This window comes from Myotis myotis, unplaced genomic scaffold (assembly GCF_014108235.1).
Source record: "Myotis myotis isolate mMyoMyo1 unplaced genomic scaffold, mMyoMyo1.p scaffold_m19_p_1, whole genome shotgun sequence".
In the NCBI taxonomy this organism is placed as follows: domain Eukaryota; kingdom Metazoa; phylum Chordata; class Mammalia; order Chiroptera; family Vespertilionidae; genus Myotis; species Myotis myotis.
Window position 1 is genome coordinate 222510384 of NW_023416313.1, and position 19656 is coordinate 222530039.

Here is a 19656-nt window from a genome sequence, read left to right on the forward strand (position 1 = left end):
AGGCAGCCGGGCCGGCGTGGCACAGGGGTTGAGCATCGACCTATGAACCAGGAGGTCAAGGGTTCGATTCCGGTCAAGGGCACATGCCTGGGTTGCGGGCTCGATCCCCAGTGTGGGGCGTGCAGGAGGCAGCCCATCCATGATTCTCTCGCATCATTGATGTTTCTCTCTCTCTCCCTCCCGTTCTGAAATTAACAAAAACATGTTAAAAAAAGACAAAAACCTCACGCGCGCTGGTGCCCACATGCTGACATTTAAATGGATTTTCCCTAGTTCCTCCAGTAATCCCAGCCTTGCTGCGCCTGAGGGGCCTCTGACCGGCTTTGAAAGGCTCCCTTTCGGAGGAGGGCTCACAGGACAGTGCTGCCCCGGGGGCACTGGGGATGGGCGGGGAGGGGCACCTGGCCACCTGGGCAGCACGTGGCCTCTGACTTGACCTTCTTGGAATGTGGATCAGGACTGAGAGTCACGTCCAGCTCTAGGCTTGCCTCCAGTGTAACCCGGAACCTCTGGGTGGCAGGGCTGCCCCCGGGCTGCCATGGGAGCCAGAGAGGAGAGAGAGATTCTGGTCCAAAGAGCGAGAGAGGAAAGGGGCATGAGAAAGAAGGGGATTCAGGTGCAGAGACAGAATGTGGTGCCAGCATCTTTCCAGGCCCTTCCAGACCCTTGGAGGCCGGGCTGCTCTCCGGACCTTGACACCTCCCCTGCGCCCCTCCTGGCGGCACACATCTCCCTTTGCTGTTATGATCTCCTGGTTGTCGGTGTGGAGATGAGGACAGCATGTCCAGCACAGAATGAGACAGGAGCGCGATGGCCACTCATTCACTCCCCCGTCATCACTGTGTCTCTCTCGATGCTTCTCCCTGGAGCTCTCCTGATCTTTCCATAAATAATTTCTGGGGTTTTACTGAGAAGATGACAACGGCTATTTTTGTGACATGTGCTCGCCATTTTTTTCTCGTTCTCTAATTAAATAGCGTAGAGAACTTTCCAAATTAGTAGGCGTCAGGTCCTTACATATAAAATATGTGAAATCTGTCCAATATGCACAGACACAGTTAGGTGAGGGCAAGACCCAGCCACTTCTGCTGGTGCGAAACAGAGGAGTGCAGATATGTAAGCAGTGTCACCTTTCAGTTTCTTAGCAGCCGTTTGATGGCTTAGTGCTGGGAGCAAAAACAAAGTTACCGCTTTAGAACTCCTCCAATGAGCCAGATACTTCCTATCTCTTCCTGCTACTCTTTGGAACAACTCTACAAGCCAGGGATTATTCTCCCGTTTCACAGATGAGAAAACTGAGGCAGGTCCAGAACTGGAATTGGCTCTCCTGACACTAGCTCTAAGCCTCCCAATACTCTAGCATCCGAATGCTGCCCCGTCTCGCTCTTGGGGGTGAAGAGAGGCCTCGGGAGGCCCAAGGCGTCGGCCTGGCCACTAAGGTCCCACCCAGCTCGAGCTGTCTCCCCAAAGGAGGAAGCAGTATCAGTGCCCAGAAAGCCGGAAAGGAAGTTTAGGGGCTCCCCTAGCCGAGGGGAGTGGAAACAGCAGTGACAGCTGAGGTTTGGAGCCCGTGCCATGACGATGAGGATGAGGATGAGGATGATGATGAGGGCGAGGGTGATGATGAAGGCGAGGGTGACAAGAGCATGTTTCCTGGGCATTTGCTGGGAGCTGAGCTCCGAGTCGTGTTTAGAGGAAACACAGAAAGGCAATGGAGAGCTGTTTGCTTTTCTGAGTAGCCAGGGGGCTCTCAGCTGGCCGGTGTAGTATTCCTGTGAGGACCGCCGGCCCCCAGGCAACTGGGGAAATGGCCCACAGCAGCCGGCAGCAAACACAAGTCTTTGAAATGCCCTTGAAAAATTTGGTATTCCAGCCTGGCCCGTGTGGCTCAGTGGTTGAGCGTTGACCCAGGAACCTAGAGGTCACTGGTTCCATCCCTGGTCAGGACACATGCCCGGGTTTTGGGCTTGATCCCCAGGAGGGGGTGTGCAAGAGGCAGCCGATCGATGAAGTTTCTCTCTCATCAATGTTTCTACTCTCTATCCCTCTCCCTCTAAAAATAAATAAAAACCTATTATAAATAAGTAAATAAATCACAATGTGGTATTCCACTTCATAATACATCCATGTGTCTTCACATAACAACGCTCCGCCGCCAAATCCTCACGCAGGTCACCCCAGGAGAAGCCCCTGTTTGTCCCTGTTGCCACCCGCCATTCCCCCCAGCCCTACCATGGCCTTTTGCGGGGTGGAGGGGGTGGGGGGGAGGGGCAGGGGGGTCAGCTGGAGGGTCCGCCACCTGGCGGAGGCTCTCCACACTCCCGTTCCCCTCCAGGGGCTCATCCCGTACCAATGTATATGGGGTGGATCTCGAGTTCATCGAAGTAGTTGAAGACCGTCTCGTCCTCGGTGTTGAGGTCGCGGAAGTTGCTCAGCGACCGGAGGAACTGGTCCTGGCTGTAGTGGGTGCCCACCACCACGCTCTCAGGCAGGTTCATCACCCGCAGCTTCAGGAACTCGTCCGAGCCGTCCAGCACGCAGACGAATTCTGGGGGGAAGAAGAGGCACCTGGGTTAACCCAGTGGCCTCCCGGTTACCTAACCAGCAGGTGCAGGGGGGCGGGGGCTGGGGAGGGGGACGGTCAGACAGGAAAACTGATTGGCAGCTCAGACCTCCTGTTGCTGAAAATGGCCTGGCAACTTGGCTTCTTGCTGCCTCTGGTGGAGGTTGAACACATGCAAACCAGGGACATTTTCAGACACTACCCTGTGAGGTCCAACCTGTCGGTAATTGGAGGATCTATTATCTTCCTTTCCCTTCCCTTCCCTTCCCTTCCCTTCCCTTCCCTTCCCTTCCCTTCCCTTCCCTTCCCTTCCCTTCCCTTCCCTTCCCTTCCCTTTCCTTCTTCCTTCCATCCTCATTCCCTCCCTTCCTTCCTTTATAAAAAGCAGCTGAGCCCTGGCTCAGTGGATAGAGCGTCAACCCTTGGACTGAAGGGTCACGGGTTCGAATCCGGTCAAGGGCAGGCACCTCGGTTGCAGGCTCAATCCCAGGCCTCGGTCAGGGCGAGTGTGAGAGGCAACCAATCAATGTGTCTCTCTCACATCGATGTTTCTCTCTCTGTCTCTCACTCTCCTTTCCACTCTCTCTAAAAAAAAAGCAATGGAAAAATATCCTTGGGTGAAGATTAACAACAAAAATAAATAAAACAAAAGCAGCAGAAATTATAAATAGCAAATCTCTAATAACCCCGTGGTACCCGTCATCAGTTTCCCAGTCAAGCCCCAGTGAGACCTGTGGCTACGAGCGAAATGCTTTAGTGGCTGATTTGCCAAATTAATATAAACGGGGCCTCCTACCTGTGAGAGCCCGTATACTACTCAAACCCAGACTTTGTTTGGATTCCCAACAAAGAGGAATACCCAAAACTTGCGTAGATTCCTTTTTAATGAGCACTTTCTTCTTCTGCCAGTTTCTCATCCATTTTTTTGTTTTTTGTCTAAAAAGTATTAGATCATTTCTTTGACTCTCATTTTATGTTCTGAGCATCTTATTGTGAATTCCCCTACCCTCTCCCAGCCCCATGCGTGTGTATTTGGTTGGTTTTTCTCCTGTTAATCTAGTCTGTGTCAATTCTATTATTTTATCACTAGAGGCCCAGAGCACAAAATTCATGCACTGGTAGGGTCCCTAAGTGGCTGCCAGCTGTCTTCCGGGCCTTGTCCCCCCTGGTCGAACTCCCAGACAAACTCCCCGTAGAGGGGACAATTTGCATACTATGCTTTTATTCTATAGGATTAGTCCAGCTGTAAGAACTAAGGAAGGGCGGGGGGATTCTCACCCTCTGAGACACAACCCTTGTACCAAGTTGTTGAAAATAGTTTGTATTAGCCACATGGCCAACAGTTATCTCCTATGATTACAGTTCATCCAAACTGAGTTTTTATTTTTATTTTATTTTTTAAGTATTTTTATTGATTTCAGAGAGGAAGGGATAGGAAGAGAGAGAGAGAGAAACATCAATAACAAGAGAGAATCACCAATCGGCTGCCCTCTGCACACCCCCCACTGGGGCATGTGCCCTGACGGGGAACCAAACCGTGATCTCCTGGTTCATAGATCAATACTCAACCACTGAGCCTAACCGGCCAGGACAAACTGATTTTTTTTTTTTTTTTTTTTTTTTTTTAAGAGAGAGAGGGGAAAAAACAACTTTTCAAGTTCATGGCAAAGTCAGAAGAAATGGCCGCTAGCTACTCAGCAACTCCTTTTCCTTGGGACATTGTTTATGCCTCTCTTTCAAGAGCACATTGTGAAACCTCTGGGTAAATATCTGATAGGACAGGCTTGCCGCCAGCCACGTTCACTGCAAAATGGAAGGCGTTTTGCCTGCCCTGCTCAGTGCTGGATTCTGCACGTCTCCTGGAAAAGGCGATGGCATCGCTGGCCCCTGAAGCAGGTAGGAGCGCCCGTGATCCAGTCCCCGGGGGCTCGCCAAGGGCCTCTGGGCTTCAACAGACTGGCCACGTTTGTGGCTTCGTTACAGCGGGGAGCAGCAGAAATAAACGTTCTCAGAGAAACGGAATATCCCTCACATTTACCCCCAATGCATCCTTCAGTTTGGGAATTTGATTTTCAGTGTGTATCAATTGACTGCTTTTCTACAAGAAGAAAACCCTACCTTTATTAACATCAAAAAGACTGTTCTGGTTCAAAGGAGATATCAGATGGCATTCCTTTACATGTGACCCTGGAGAAATATTTTAAACTTACCAGGTATGGTCAGTTTATCAAAGGGAAACATTTTGCCTCTGATTTCCTCCTCCTCCTCCTCCTCGTCTTCTAATAAAACAAAATAGACATCGTTGTCATACTTACGGGAAGGCAGGGGTGGGTGGGAAGAGACCAACCACAGAACTTGTGTGCATATATGCATCACCCAGGGACACAGACAATAGTGTGGTGAAGGCCTGGGGCGGGGGGGGGGGGGGGCGGGGGGGGCTAGAAGTGGTCAAGGGGGAAAAAGGGGACATCTGTAATACTTTCAACAATAAAGATTTAAAAAAATACATCATCGTGTTTGTTACCTATTATTACTATGGGTAGCTCGAAAAAATTAAATTATTTTTAATTTTTAAAAAATCTTTATTGTTCAAAAATGAAACGATTTTAACTAGCAGTCACTAATTTCAATTGAGTGGCTATTACTCTGAGGAGTAGACTGGCACCTTGTCTGAATGTTCACATTCAAAACAGAGGGCTCCCTCCGGCTTACTGTTGAACAGGTCTTTGGCTTGGTCGTAGGTCTTGGGGAATCCATCCAAAATGTAACCTTGGTTCCTGCAAGGCATAGATCTCAGCTTTTCTTTCACAAACCGAATTACATATTGGTCTTCCAGTCGGCCTAACAAAAAGAAAAACAATATGTATATGACTGTGGAGTCACCTTCTGCATAGGGTTACACGCTGCCGTCACCTGAAAAATTATCGTGCAGCCCCTTATTGTTCCCTTCAAGTGACAAATAGGTGGTTTGGGATTTCGAGCACGGCACGTGAACTCCAGTGCACAATCAAATAGGAGCCCCCAGTGGGCTTGTTTCCGTGAAAGAACAGGGGCAAACGCGGATGCTGGCATTTCCAGAATGTGTGTGTGGTCACAGCTCCCGGGTGCAGAAGGACACGAAGTGCGCGGAGAAACCCGGAGTGCTCCCATTTACCAGTGGGGTTTACTCGGCTGTACTGGGATAGGATACCCCTGTAGCCGTACACATGCTGGCACATGCTTCTGTTGTACGAACTGAGGTGGTGCTCATGTGTGTCGCTAGCACATGACGTATTCCTACGAGGCGCCCAATACACAGCTGCTGCCTTTGACTAAAAATCAAGGTTGAGCTGAGCCGCAAAGGTACCTTTCTCTTTTAAGCTGCCGAAAAGCCCCGGCTGGTGTGGCTCAGTGGTTGAGTGTCGACTTATGAACCAGGAGGTCACAGTTTGATTCCCTGTCGGGGCACATGACTGGGTTGCGGGCTTGATCCCCAGTAGGGGGCATGCAGGAGGCAGCCGATCAATGATTCTCTCTCATCATTGATGTTTCTATATATATCTCTCTCTCTCCCTTCCTCTCTGAAATCAATAAAAATATCTTCTTACCCCACACACTTGAACTATATAAAGTGAGCAACAGGAATCTAACTAGTGTACCGGAGGTTTAACCATGTCCCTGGTTTGGCTGCATTGTCAGAGGCCGACGGGAGTGGAATTATGTGTGAACAGGACGTGGAGGTGACTCATGGCGGGGTTGCGACATCTGTTTTGCTGGAATCGTTAGAGTCATACAGTCACAAACGGGGCCATGTTAGGAACACGTGAGCTCACCTGTGTGTCCCGATGCTGCGAAATTTCCCTGTGGGTCTGTGCAGTGCGCCCCAAGGTCTTGTTTTGTTCAAACATAATCAAGGCCCATGTTCTAGTTTCTGATAAATATGATGAGGAAGGGTTTTTGGACAAACTAGACGGGATTGAGGAAATCTCCCAAGCCCTCTCCCAGGGCCCCTCCAGGCAGAGGCTGCTGAGCCACACTGGCCCCTTGCATCTGGGAGGACAGCCTCCGGCCAAGGCCAAAGACAGCCCTTCTTCAGCTTGGGCAGTGACTTCTCAACGTGGCGCTGCCCCTGCTGTAACTCTCCTACGCGTCCCCTCCCCGGGCACGGAGAGAGCCCGGCTGGCGCGTCATGCCATGCTGTGACAGGACATCCCAGGTCAGGCTGTCGGGCCCTGGCAGAGACCTGCTATCTAGGTCCCCGTCTACAAACATCGTGCGGGGCTTGTCTCGTCTGGTTAGCTCCAACACCCCGCGGTCTTGCCTCTCTTCTGGGGGCGGCATCGGTCACCAGCCCCAGCGTTCTCTTTCTGTCCTTACACCTCGGGCTTAAAGTGTGTGTACACATGGCCACGTACACCCATGGATTCCTAAAAATCCAGGTCTCCCACCCTTAATTTTTTATATTTTTTAGAAAAATTTTATGAGTGTATCAGAGCCAAACGGATGCCACGTCAGGACGCAAGGTCTCACATGTGCCTCCCCCTGTAATGCGGCCTGGCCCGATTTCCTCCCACAGGGGTCCCCCCCGGGGGCACCTCCTCTCGGGTGTTCTCCTCTCCCCTAAAGGGTGGGAGCCAGGGCGCTGGTAGACTCTAAACTGGGAGAGAGACTCCCAGTGGCTCTGGGTGAGGCAGAAGCTGGTTGCATCTCAAAGCCTTTGTGTTTTCTGCTCACCTTCCTGTTCCTCTGAGAAATCTCTCTAAATTCCACCCCCTCCCCCAGCCCAGCCCACACCAGAGCAGAAACCAAGCAGCTGGTTTAAGTGGACACTCAGTGTATGCTAACACCGTTTTCTCCGCCTCTGAAAACCAGATTGGCGTGGCCTGGGGGTCCGGGGAGGAGGCGGGAGGGCATGGAGGGACAAGCCTTCTGAAGATGAGTAGCTGGGAAGAGGCCCGCCTGGAGGACTGAGGGCCAGAAGAGCAGAGGTGGGCGGGCACTCAGGGGCAGGGCCTCAGGGTAAGGCGGGGACGTCCTCTGTGGCCCACAGAAGCACAACATCAGGAAGCAGCAGCAAGCGCCCAGCGTCCTGTCACCCAGGGCAGTTTTCCCCTGTCCCTCCCTCACACCAGCCCTGGGGGATGAGAAACAGCCACCAGCAAGAGGGGAGAAGTAAACAGAGAGAAGAAACCAGATGTGCTTGATAAGTCGGCCAGGGCAGAAACTCTCCACTGGGCGAGCCCACACTACCAGGCTGCTCTGCAGATGATACTAATATACCCAGCGTGATGGAAGAACTCCGCTGACTGGGTATAAAAATGGAATGGTGTGTTGTTTTTTTAATCCTCACCTGAGGATCTTTTTCCCATTTATTTTTACAAAGAGGGGAAGGGAGAGAGGTGAAGGGAAGAGAGAGACCATCGACCTGAGAGAGACACACCAATTGGCAGCCTCCTGCACATGCCCCTCTAGGGATGAACCTGTGATGGAGGTACGTGCCCTTGGCCGGGAATTGAACCTGCGACCCTTCGGTCCGGGGGCTGACGACGCCCCAACCGCTGAGCCGAACCGGCCAGGGCGAAATGGTTTTCTTTTTCAGATAACTGCTGACTGGCGGTTTTCCTGCTGGGGAGCCAGCTCCCTTGGTAACATCTCCGTTCCACGCCCCGTCTGCGGTGATGTGAGCGGACTTCGTAAAGCATGACTGGCCAAGGAGGCCGCTGACTTATCACCTAGGGTCGCGGTGGGACCAGCCTTGACCTCCTTCCCAGGGCGGGGAAAAGTGAGCCCAGGTTTTGAGTTTAGAGTGACACTTGACTGTGATGCGTTTGTTCTATAAACTGGTTAAAAGTACCAAGTGAGTGCCCTAACTGGTTTGGCTCAGTGGATAGAGCAGGGGTGGGCAAACTTTTTGACTCGAGGGCCACAATGGGTTCTTAAACTGGACCGGAGGGCCAGAACAAAAGCATGGATGGAGTGTTTGTGTGAACTAATATAAATTCAAAGTAAACATCATTACATAAAAGGGTACGGTCTTTTTTTTTTTTTTTTTTTTAGTTTTATTCATTTCAAACGGGCCAGATCCGGCCCTCGGGCCATAGTTTGCCCACGGCTGGGATAGAGCATCGGCCTGGGACTCAAGGGTCCCAGGTTCGATTCTGGTCAAGGGCATGTACCTTGGTTGCAGGCACATCCCCCGTAGGGAGTGTGCAGGAGGCAGCTGATCGATGTTTCTCTCTCATCGATGTTTCTGACTCTCTATCCCTCTCCCTTCCTCTCTGTAAAAAAAAAAAAAAAAAAAATTACCAAGTGAGTATGGATGGAAAAGGGGTTCTATGAAAAGTAATATCGCAGGGCGCTCTCATCATGAATTCCTAACCGGGCAGGTCATGGTGGGTAGTCACGCCCCAGGAACACCACTTCCTAGTGAAAGGTGACCAGCCAGCTCTGTCCATTGTTCTTGTGCCTCTAGAAGTGCCTGAAGTGCTTGTAATACCCTTGGGAGGGGGGAGTAACGCTCGAGGGAGCAAGTAATCTTGTTAACTCCCCTGTAATCCAGTCCCCGCCCCCCCTTGTTTCCTCCCTCCTCCATATAACCTCCCTTACCCTCTCTCCTTAATCTCGAATGAAGAAGCGCTGCCCACTGCAGTCTCCGGAGCACTGAGATCTTGCTCCCGGGCATATGTCCTCATGAGAGTCTGGCTCAGACTCTTACAGAAATTCTCTACAGGTTTGGATGTTTCTTATGTCCAAACATGAGGAGGAACGTTTTCCCATTGATTTGTATTCCTTCCTGCATTAACTGTGGTCCTCCTTATTCATCAATTTTTTTCTATTAAGGATTTAATGATTTTCTTACTAGTTTGCCTGAGTATTTTATTTTATGTTTTTATTTTTTAAAATATATTTTCACTGATTTCAGAGAGGAAGGGAGTGGGAGAGAGAGATAAAAACATCGATGATGAGAGAGAATCATTGATTGGCTGCCTCCTGCACAACCCACACTGGGTATCAAGCCCGCAACTCGGACATGTGCCCTGACCGGGAATCGAACTATGACCTCCTGGTCCATAGATCAACGCTCAACCCCTGAGCCATGCTGGCTGGGCTGCCTGAGTATTTTATATACTAAGATTATATTCCAGTCAAGGGCACATGCCTGGTTTGTGGGCTCAATCCCCAGTAGTATGTAAGAGGCAGCCAATCAATGATACTCTCTCATCATTGATGGTTCTATCTCTCGCTCCCTCTCCCTTCCTCTCTGAATTCAATAAAAACATATTTTTTAAAAAGATTATTAACTCTGTCATATTGGTGGCAAATATTTTTTTCCTGGTTTGTTTTTGCCCTTTAATTAATGATTTTTGATGCTTATAAAAGACTTATGACTATACATTTCATTTTTTTAAACATAGATAGTTCTTTCCACCTTATTTTTAAAAATATATTTTTATTGATTTTTAGCGAGAGAGGAAGGGAGAGGGAGAAAGAGAAACATCGATGTGAGGGTAGAACATCCATCAGCTGCCTTCTGCACGCCCCCAACTGGGGATGGCGCCTGCCACCTGGGCATGTGCCCTGACCGGGAAGCCTTCCCGTGCACAGGACCACACCCAACCACTGAGCCACACAGCCAGGGCCTTTCCAGTCTGACGATCAATCACCAGAATATTAATGATGACTTTATTTTCCCCTGGGAGGGGAGATTATAAATGGCATTTCTTTGTGGTTCTTATAATTTCTATACTTAACTTATAATAGCAAACAAATAGTCTTTTATAACAAAGAAGGGGAATTGGAAAGACTCTGAGACCGAATTAGAAAAATAAAATTAATTAAAAAATAAAAATGTTGTGTTTACTTGGAGGAAAAGCAAACAAACAAGCCCTGGTTCACAGGCCCACGGCCCCTGTGCGGTGCGGGGGGGGGGGGGGGGGGGGGGCGGGGGGTGTGTGTGTGGAGGGAGTGGGGTGGAGGGAGTGGGGGATGTGGGGGGGACTGTTACCTGCGTTCTGCTCCATGCTCTCCTTGATGCCGTCCAGCAGCTCCTGCGCGTCGTCCACGTTCTCCTCTTCCTCCTCCTCCTCCTCCTCGTCTTCCTCCCCTCCTTCCCCTCCGAACTTGGGGGCCACGATGGCCTCCTGCACACCACAGAGTCCTCCAGTTGGCTGGTGCCCTGCACTGGGTTGCTACTCACTAGCCTCCTGCCACGGTGGGCGGGGGGCTGGGGGCATAGGGGAAATCTCTGAACCTGAAACTGCTCTAAGGAAATAAAGCCTTTCTTTAAACAAGCGCTCAGCAAAGAAGCTGACCACACCCTGAGAAACGTACATCAAGAATAAAAGCAAAGAAAAAGCTTACAAAGGCGTCACAACCCAAGTGCCCCGCGATAGAGGAGTGGCTAAGGGAGATTGGCGCGTGTACGCAGGGGAACACCACTCAGCGTGGGAAAGGGTGGGATAGCGCCGTTTGCAGCAACACGGATGGACCCTGAGAGTGTTATGCTACGAGAAATAAGTCAGGAGAAGCTGAGAACCCATGACTTCACTCATATGTGGGACATAAAGCGGAAACTCGAGAACACGGACAGCCATGTGGTGGTTGCCAGAGGGAAGGGGTGGGGGAGGAGGGGGTCCTAACATATGGTGACTTTGGGTGGTGGGCACCTGGTACAGCTCTTGTAACATAGAAGCCCACACCTGACACCTGTATGTTCATGTTGACCGATGTCACCCCCATCAATTTAATAAGTAAGTAAGTAAATAAAGGTTCCACTCGCCCTGACCGGTTTGGCTCAGGGGATAGAGCGTTGGCCTGCGGACTGGAGGGTCCCAGGTTCGATTCTGGTCAAGGGCATGTACCTTGGTTGCGGGCACATCCCCAGTAGGGAGTGTGCAGGAGGCAGCTGATCAGTGTTTCTCTCTCATCGATGTTTCTAACTCTCTATCGCTCTCCTTTCCTCTCTGTAAAAAATCAATAAAATGTATTTTAAAAAATAAATAAATAAAGGTTCCACTCAACAGGGAGAAAAGGAGATATACTTTGAGCAACAGCTGGCGACAGACTAAACTCCAGGGCCACCCCTGGGCGTGGCTTCCGTCTCTCGGAGAAGAGCCCGTGGGCCTGGGAGCTGTCACAGCAGGGCCAGCGACCACCGCCCCTGAGAGGGACAGAGCCCTGTGCAGGACGTCACGCACCGCCAGTGGCTTCGTTAGCACACGGCGAGGGAAAGCATCTTTTAAAACAGGGAAGTCCCCCAGGAGGGGCGAAAAGCGATACCAGCTTTGCTATGGCCTCGGAAATGACGTCCTTCAGCTTGATGTGGTGGATCTTGTAGTACTTGGCCAGCACCTCCGCGACGCTGGACTTGCCCACGGCGGGCGGGCCGAGGATGCAAACCTTGATGGGCTGAGAGAGGAGAGCCAGGGTCAGGAGCCAGCTGGGCACGGCCGGCAGCGACAGAGCACTGGTCCCCTCCGGGGGGGCTTCAGCTCTCAGATCCCTCCGGTCCCTTCCTCCACGCGCGTGGTGAGCCTGACGGGGCGTGGGGAAGGCGGCACTCAGCTATGTGCCCAGGGAGAGGGCCAGAGTGTCGAGAGAGGAAGTCCACGCGCAGGGCCTGCCGCCCGCTTCACAGCTGTGGCGCTGCTGCTCCTGGAAAGACAACTAAGACGTTGACGAGTGTCTGCTCTCGGGGACATGGTGCCCAACTTACTGCCTCGTGAATATTGTTTCTGAACTTGGTCTTTAATTATCCGCTGCTTTTTAACACAGATAATTTGCTCTAGTTTTAAGCCCGCTGCTGTGGCTCAGTGCTTGATCGTCGACCCATGAACCGGGAGGTCACGGTTCGATTCCCGGGCAGGGCGGGGGGTGCAGGAGGCAACCAATCAATGTGTCTCTCTTACATCGATGTTCCTGTCTCTCCCCCTCCCTTCAACTCCCTCTAAAAATCAATGGAAAAATATCCTCAGGTGAGGATTAAAAAAAACCACATTTTTCTTATGTAATGTTCACTGTCACCTTTGTAGTGCTTCCCTGGAATAAATCTAAAGATCTGGCCAAGTGCTGCTTCAGAGAGGGGTGTGGAGGCTGGTGCGCAGGCCACTCTAGCTGAGCTCACGTCCTCACTCGGATGAGTCCCTGACTAGCCGCTTGGCTGTGAAGGAGTTGCCCCGTCTCTCGGAGCCTTGGTTTTCACATCTGTACTAAGGAGATACGAATATCTTCCTTGAACAGTTGTGACGATGAAAATGACCAGCGGATCTCCTGGCCAATAGGATGGAAGCGAGAATCAGACTTCTTCCCCCTCCCCCACCTCCCTTCCCCTCCCCCCTCCCCCTCCCCCCTCCCATATGTACGCCTGGGCCTGAAGCAGGCCGGCAGTAAGACACTAGATCTCTTTTCCTGACGTCCACAGCCCTGTGACAGTCGGTCTCGAACTTGCTATCGTTTCCGTGTGTGTCAAGCGTAACAGTCAGCATCTATGCCAACTTTAGGAGTGTTACTGCCCGGTTGGCAGGACTGAGATGATGCCCAGGTCGATGCTAAGGCCTGGACAAACGGGTCCGCCCTGGAAGGGGCACTGGGCTTCAGAAACTGGGCCGCGGAAGAGAGGACGTGCTTCCGTGGCCACGCCGCCGGCACGGAGCGCGCAGACGGGAGGGCTCCGGTTACCAGCAGCCCTCGGCTTTGCTTGTACTCTCTGAGGATGCTGCCGATGTTCTCCACGAAGCCCGTCTGGGACACCCAGCGGATGTTGAAGTTCTCCTTCACGTAGAGCGCCTCCATGCGCAGGTTGAGCAGCAGGTGGTCGATGTTGTCTTGCTGCGAGGTAAAGGCACATGAGAGACTTGTCTCTTTATGGTGATGGCTCTAGCAGGCCCAAATCTATGATCATGAAAGCAAACGCTGTACCCCACCACCCTCGACGGCCCATCGTGCAGCTGGGAGTGGGCGGAGGAGCAGCAGCCTGTCGTTATATGAGCCACTCGGAGCAGGAAGGTACTGGAAGTCCCAGTATAAAGCTTCTTAAAAGGGTTTAATTGCATCTCATGGTTCAAAAACCCCCAGAACAGCCCGGCCGGTGTGGCTCAGTGGTTGAGCATCGACCTATGAGCCAGGAGGTCATGGTTCAATTCCCGGTCAGGGCACAGGCGCGGGTTGGGGGCTCCATCCCCAGTACGGGGTGTGCAGGAGGCAGCTGATCGATGATTCTCTCTCATCATTTGTTTCTCTCTCTCCCCCGTCCCCTCTGAGGTCAATAAAACTACATTTTTAAAAAATCCCCGAAAACAAAAGCAGAGGGAAATGGCCCCTTGGGCGCCATGGCCACCCACCCACCTCTGCACCCCCAGGGATGCCAGCGCTTTCAGAAACATCCTCAAAGACAGTGTTTCGATCCATTCATTCCTAAAAAATTACACCCTAAAGCTGCAGCCGAAGAGCACACTGCGTGATGAGGGCTGCATTGTTTTCCGTGGTGGTGGAAGCAGAATCTCCGCCCCCGTGAAGTTTAGAAAGAGGCCGGAGAGGATGACACCGGCGTCTGAACACCACTGTCCAGCGAACGGCTTTTAAGTACATTTTCTGGCCATGGCCTCGGAGAGTTCAGGACAGAAAACAGGCTCGCAGGGGAGAGGAGGGGAGGGGAGGGGAGGGGAGGGGAGGGGAGGGGAGGGGAGGGGAGGGGAGGGGAGGGGAGGGGAAGGAGGAGGGGAAGGAGGGGGAGGAGGAGGAGGAGGAGGGGGAGGAGGAGGGGGAGGAGGGGGAGGGGAGGGGGAGGAGGGGGAGGGGGAGGGGGAGGGGGACGAGGTGGAGAGAGCCTTGCTTTAGGGCTGATGGCTGGCTGCCTGGAGGAGCGTGGGAGCCAGGCATCCTGACCCCAAACTCTTCAGCCACCTGCCACCCAGGAAAAGGGGAGAGAAAGAGAATCGCATATACTGACTGTTAGGTCCTTGGATAGGAAAGCGTTTTCTTTGAGCACTTTCTGGATCTTCCCAGGGCCGGTGTTCCTACTGATGCACTGTGAGGGAAAAGGGGACGTGTTACTGGTTTACCTGTCAGGTTGCAATATAGGAGCCCTCTGATGAATGCAAGCGTAACTGAGTGCCATAAAAAACAATGCTGCCCGGCAGGGGGCGTGCACGGAGGGCAGCATTCCTGCGCCTGTGTGTGCGCTTCACCGTCCCCCTGCGTGCCAGGACGGGGAAGAGAACGGGGAAGGCCCGGCTCCTGCCCTGAGGACGCTCCCGTCTGGAAGGCGGGCAGACCTGTGTGCACAGATGTGTGCTGTTTGCAGCTCGCAAAGGGGTGCAGGCGGGGAGCTGGGTTTTAAGGGTGTTGTTCTACATGAGGAGGCCCGGCTCGTTTGCACGCCTGATCCCGTGACTATACTTAGAGGCGGAACGGTTTAGGAAACGCCGTCAAGCGGGGGACTCGAGGGCTGTACCTTGACCAAGTCCTCCAGGGTCTGGACGGAGTCGTCCACGGCGACCAGGTAGTGGACCTTCGGCACGTGGTCTATCACGTTCTGGATGACCCTGCAGGGCGCCAGGGAAGGCCGCCGTCACCGGAGGGGAAAGCCGAGAGAGGGAGTACACAGGCTGGCAGGCCTGGCTTTAAGGCTGTCAAACATGCCTTCCCAGCGTTAGAACCCGATGACGCAATCAGGTGAAACCTCTGCAGAACAGAAGGGCGCGCTCAGCCCTCCGAGCCCAGGGTAAACGCTGGCTGCCGCAGGCTGGGTGTGCATGGAGGAGACGCTTACACCATTCAGGGGATGCGTCTTTTAGAAAAATAACACAGCTGAAGATTAGGGCCTCGGAGGAGACCCGTGCGGGGGAGGGGTCCTAACGCTTCATTTCCCTCCCAGTAAACCTGGGATGGGGACCAATTTACTCGTGGCCAGTGGATGAGAGTAAGAGTGGAATCTGGAAGCCAGAACCTCAGGGAAGAGCTGTAACTGTCCCCTTCATGGGGGAGTGGTGGTGGTGGGGGGGTGATTAGAGGGGTGGCAGAATAAAGCCCACGGAACCCAACATGTAGACCCGACGAACCACAAACAAAGTGAACCATCTTTGACCCGTGTTCAAGTCGGGGTCTGCAAAGCTGGAGAGGGTCTCCGGTCCTGTCTGGGGCACAGAGTTGGGGAACTCTATGAGTGTGAAAAACATGTTAAGCCCGGCCCTCATGGCTCAGTAGTTGAGCATCGACCTATGGACCAGGAGGTCATGGCTCGATTCTTGGTCAGGGCACATTCCCAGGTTGCGGGCGTGATCCCCAGTGGCGGGCGTGCAGGAGGCAGCCGATCCATGATTCTCCCTCATCACTGATGTTTCTCTCTCTCTCTTCCTTCCCCTCTGAAATCAATAAAATATACATTTTAAAAAGGACAACACACCCATGTGTTAATTTTACCTGCAGTTGCCAAAACCAACCTGCTTCAGCTTTCGCGTTGGCTACCTGACTCCTGGACGTCTCACCTGGGACAAAAGCAGGAGGAACGAGGCCCCCAGAATGCACATGCCTCGTCCCTCCTTTTCCGGAGTTGTGCACCCGCCGATCAGGCGTTTAAAGGATGAACCTGAACTCGTCATGGGAACTGTGGGGCTTTTAGGGGGTGGACACTGTTTCCTCAGATGCACGTGGCGATAACAACAGAACCTTCCGCACCGCGTTGTTGTGAATAAACACAGTGGTACAGGGTCCTAGCCCTCGGTGAGAGCTCGACAAACGAGCACATAAACCAACACGTTCGTCAGTGAATTCGCGGGCAGTGGTGTCTCCAGGAGGCGAATACTCACCCTGCGAGATCAAGCACGTGAATTGCCGGAATTACATTGGTTCCATCTCCAAAAACAGGCAATGCAGGGACCTCGCCCAACCAAGCCAACTGCAAGGAAGACAAGCACAAAGCGTATTCCCCAGGCACACGTGTGTGACATGACAGTTGCAGCTCACACCACGCCGTAGCCAGAGGCGCCCGAGGGACTGCCTGCCTGATGTCATGGTCCTCAGAGGACGCCTCAGGGAGAGGTTTGGTAGATCGGTTCTGATGAGACTGGTCAAATCCCATTTAAGAGAAATAAAGTGCAACAGCAGAGCTGAAACACTTTTCAAAACACCTATAATCCCATCAGCTGTCTTTAATAGTCAACTGCGTGTTGCTGCGTGGAGAGAAAATGCCTACATCGGCACCATGTGTTTGAATGAAAGGAGATCTGCCTCACTCTTCATTGTCCTGAGAGTGGTGACTAGAAGGGCCAATGCTGGGAAAGAAAAACAGGGGGCTATGGTCGACACCCTTATTTCCCCGGACTCTCTGCTACTAGACTGGCATAGCCACGCCTAGAAGCAATCAGAAATATCTTCAGGAGGTATCACCTTCCTGTAGCATTTTTAAAATCCTCATAGTCATTGAAAAGTCATACCTTGAAAAAGAAATGTAAGATGCCTCCTTCCACTCCATACTGAAGTCCAGTAGCAACTACGTAAGTCGCGAATTTTTTGACCTATGAGGTAAAATACAGGAAAAAAAGCAAAGCGTGATATTATCAATCCCATTGAACTGGATTATTTCTGCGGTTAAAAATGAGCACTTCAGGGAGGCTCATGTCATGGCCTCCTTGAGGCTACGGAAGTTTTGTTTAAGATAGAAATAGTGTCCTCCAAAGGGGATAATGGGTCCTGGCTGATGTGGCCCCGTTGGTTGGGCGTCGTCCAATGCAGCAAAAGGTTGCTCGTTCGATTTCCTAATGGGTAGGAAAGTGGCTATAAATTCTAAGGCCATGTGGTTTCCTTCAAATATTTTATGCCCACAGTGTTTGTATTGCCAAAGTAAAAAAAAAAAGAAAAAGAAAAAAAAATTAGTAGTAGAACAGAACTTGAACTTGGGCACAAAGTTCCTAATGTCATATCCCCTAATACCACTAGGTGTCACCTTAGAGCTATTATTATATACCACTTGGGCAGGCCTTCAGCTAATGGGGAAAACCCAGTGGATGGAATCTAGGGGTTCGGGGCTCTAGTTAAGTCCTACAGGAGCTCAGTGAGGATGCTGATAAGAGCACTTAGTTCGCAGAATTTTGAGGATTATATGTGAGGTACATGAGGATGGCACGAGGTTCCCTAAGTAAAACAGTTAGCACTGTTCCTGGCAACCACTGACAAGCCTGCAATTTTCGCTGTGAGATTACTTATTCAACAGCAGGACATTCCTGTCATCTATTTTGATAAACTGTAAGAGAGATAAAATAATTTCATTTATACATATGATCAATGTTGCTGCACCAGGAGGCCAATAAGCTACTGTTACTGTTTACATGAACTTCTCAGCTATGCGTACGTCCCAGCAACCGGTGGCCGGGTGTGTGGAGATCAACTTTCTTGAATGACAGAGCTCTGGAGTCAGAAACCAAACGCAACCCAACCCGCAGGCCGATGGATCTAGATTTGAGTCACCTCTCTAGCACTCGACCTGCCTACCCAGTGTCCACATCCGTGAAATGGGGTAATTGTGCACATCTACAGTTCTGCTGCTGTGAGGAGCAGGTCAGACAGGCCAGGCAGCGCTCAGAATGGTGCTCAGTGAACCCTGCCTACGTGACCTTGAGCAAGTTCCTTAACCCCCTGGAAGCCTGTCTCCTTATTTGTAACATGAGGTGAGTATGCGCTTTTCAGAGTTGTCAGAAACAAACAAGGGAGATTCTGGAAAAAGGGAAAATGTGATTCCCTCCCCTCCCCGTTCCAACTCGGAGCTATTTGCTTCTTCTGGGCTGAGCAACCCTTTGGACCCACAGACGCCTTGGAAGGTAGGAGCTTGCGTTTTATGGGGACCAGATACAAGTTTTCAACATAGTGGGCTGGACCAGAACCTGGGTCAGGGCAGCGAATCTTGGGGTGAGCCTGAAGCTCAGAAATCTGTGGGTGTAAGGACGAGGAAACGGAACACAGGTGTTTTAAAGAGTGGAGGTGACGTACTAAAAAGCATGCGGGACAGTCCTGGCCACGCCCATGGCACGCTGCCTCAAAAACCACACACGTTTCTTGCCCAACTGGTGTGGCTAGTGGTTGAGTGACGACCTATGAACCGGGAGGTCACCGTTCAGTTCCTGGCCAGGGCACATGCCTGGGTTGCAGGCTCAATCCCCAGTGTGGGGTGTGCAGGAGGCAGCTGATCCATGATTCTCTCTCATCATTGATGTTTCTATCCCTCTCTCCCTCTCCCTTCCTCTCTCTGAAATCAATAAAAGCATGTGTCTTTTTTTTTTTTTAAATGTGGCCTGAAATATGTAAAAACTCCAGAACTTTTCTTACCCAAAATGCTCTACTACTTTAGACTTACATTTTTTCCAAATTTGAGAACCATTTTTTCAGCATTTATGTGGTCCAGGAAATTAGGATGGTGCTTTCTCCTTCGATAATCCTCTTCAGTAAACGGAACCTCAGAATCTTCCTATGGAAGAAAACAGGGCCAAACTCGATGTGTTAGAGCAGTGGTTCTCAACCTTCTGGCCCTTTAAACACAGTTCCTCATGTTGTGATCCAACCATAAAATTATTTTCGTTGCTACTTCACAACTGTAATGTTGCTACTGTTGTGAATCGTCATGTAAATATCTGATATGCAGGATGGTCTTAGGCGACCCCTGTGAAAGGTTTGTTCGACCGCCAAAGGGGTCGTGACCCACAGGTTGAGAACCGCTGCTTTCAGCCCAAATAAAGTATTCTAAAAACTGCTTCTCATTTATTTATTTTTTTGTTAATCCTCACGTGAGGATATTTTTCCATTGATTTTTAGAGAGTGGACGAGAGGGGGAGAGACAGACAGAGAGAAACATCAATGTGAGGGGACACATGGATTGGTTGCCTCTGCCCTGATTGGTTTTCTCTGCCCGACTGGGCCTGGGATGGAGCCTGCAACTGAGATATGTGCCCTTGACCAGAACCAAACCCACAACCCTTCAGTCCAGCGGTTCTCACCTTGTGGGTCGCGACCCCTTTGGTGGTCGAACGACCCTTTCACAGGGGTCGCCTAAGACCATCCTGCATATCAGATATTTACATTGCGATTCATAACAGTAGCAACATTACAGTTGTGAAGTAGCAACGAAA

General features: G+C 51.4%; 1 protein-coding gene across 1 annotated transcript in view; it reads right to left on the reverse strand.

Moving 5' to 3' along the window:
• Positions 1 to 19656, reverse strand: part of AK7 (adenylate kinase 7) — a 39409-nt gene that overhangs the window by 5402 nt on the left and 14351 nt on the right. Inside the window, exons 5-15 of the mRNA XM_036317625.1 lie at positions 18888 to 18998; positions 16975 to 17055; positions 16348 to 16436; positions 14994 to 15084; positions 14490 to 14567; positions 13220 to 13369; positions 11822 to 11950; positions 10548 to 10683; positions 5276 to 5404; positions 4774 to 4842; positions 2351 to 2548 (exon numbers count right to left, since the gene is read on the reverse strand). Coding sequence (XP_036173518.1) covers positions 2351 to 2548; positions 4774 to 4842; positions 5276 to 5404; positions 10548 to 10683; positions 11822 to 11950; positions 13220 to 13369; positions 14490 to 14567; positions 14994 to 15084; positions 16348 to 16436; positions 16975 to 17055; positions 18888 to 18998 — 1261 coding nt within the window. The remainder of the gene's footprint in view (positions 1 to 2350; positions 2549 to 4773; positions 4843 to 5275; positions 5405 to 10547; positions 10684 to 11821; positions 11951 to 13219; positions 13370 to 14489; positions 14568 to 14993; positions 15085 to 16347; positions 16437 to 16974; positions 17056 to 18887; positions 18999 to 19656) is intronic.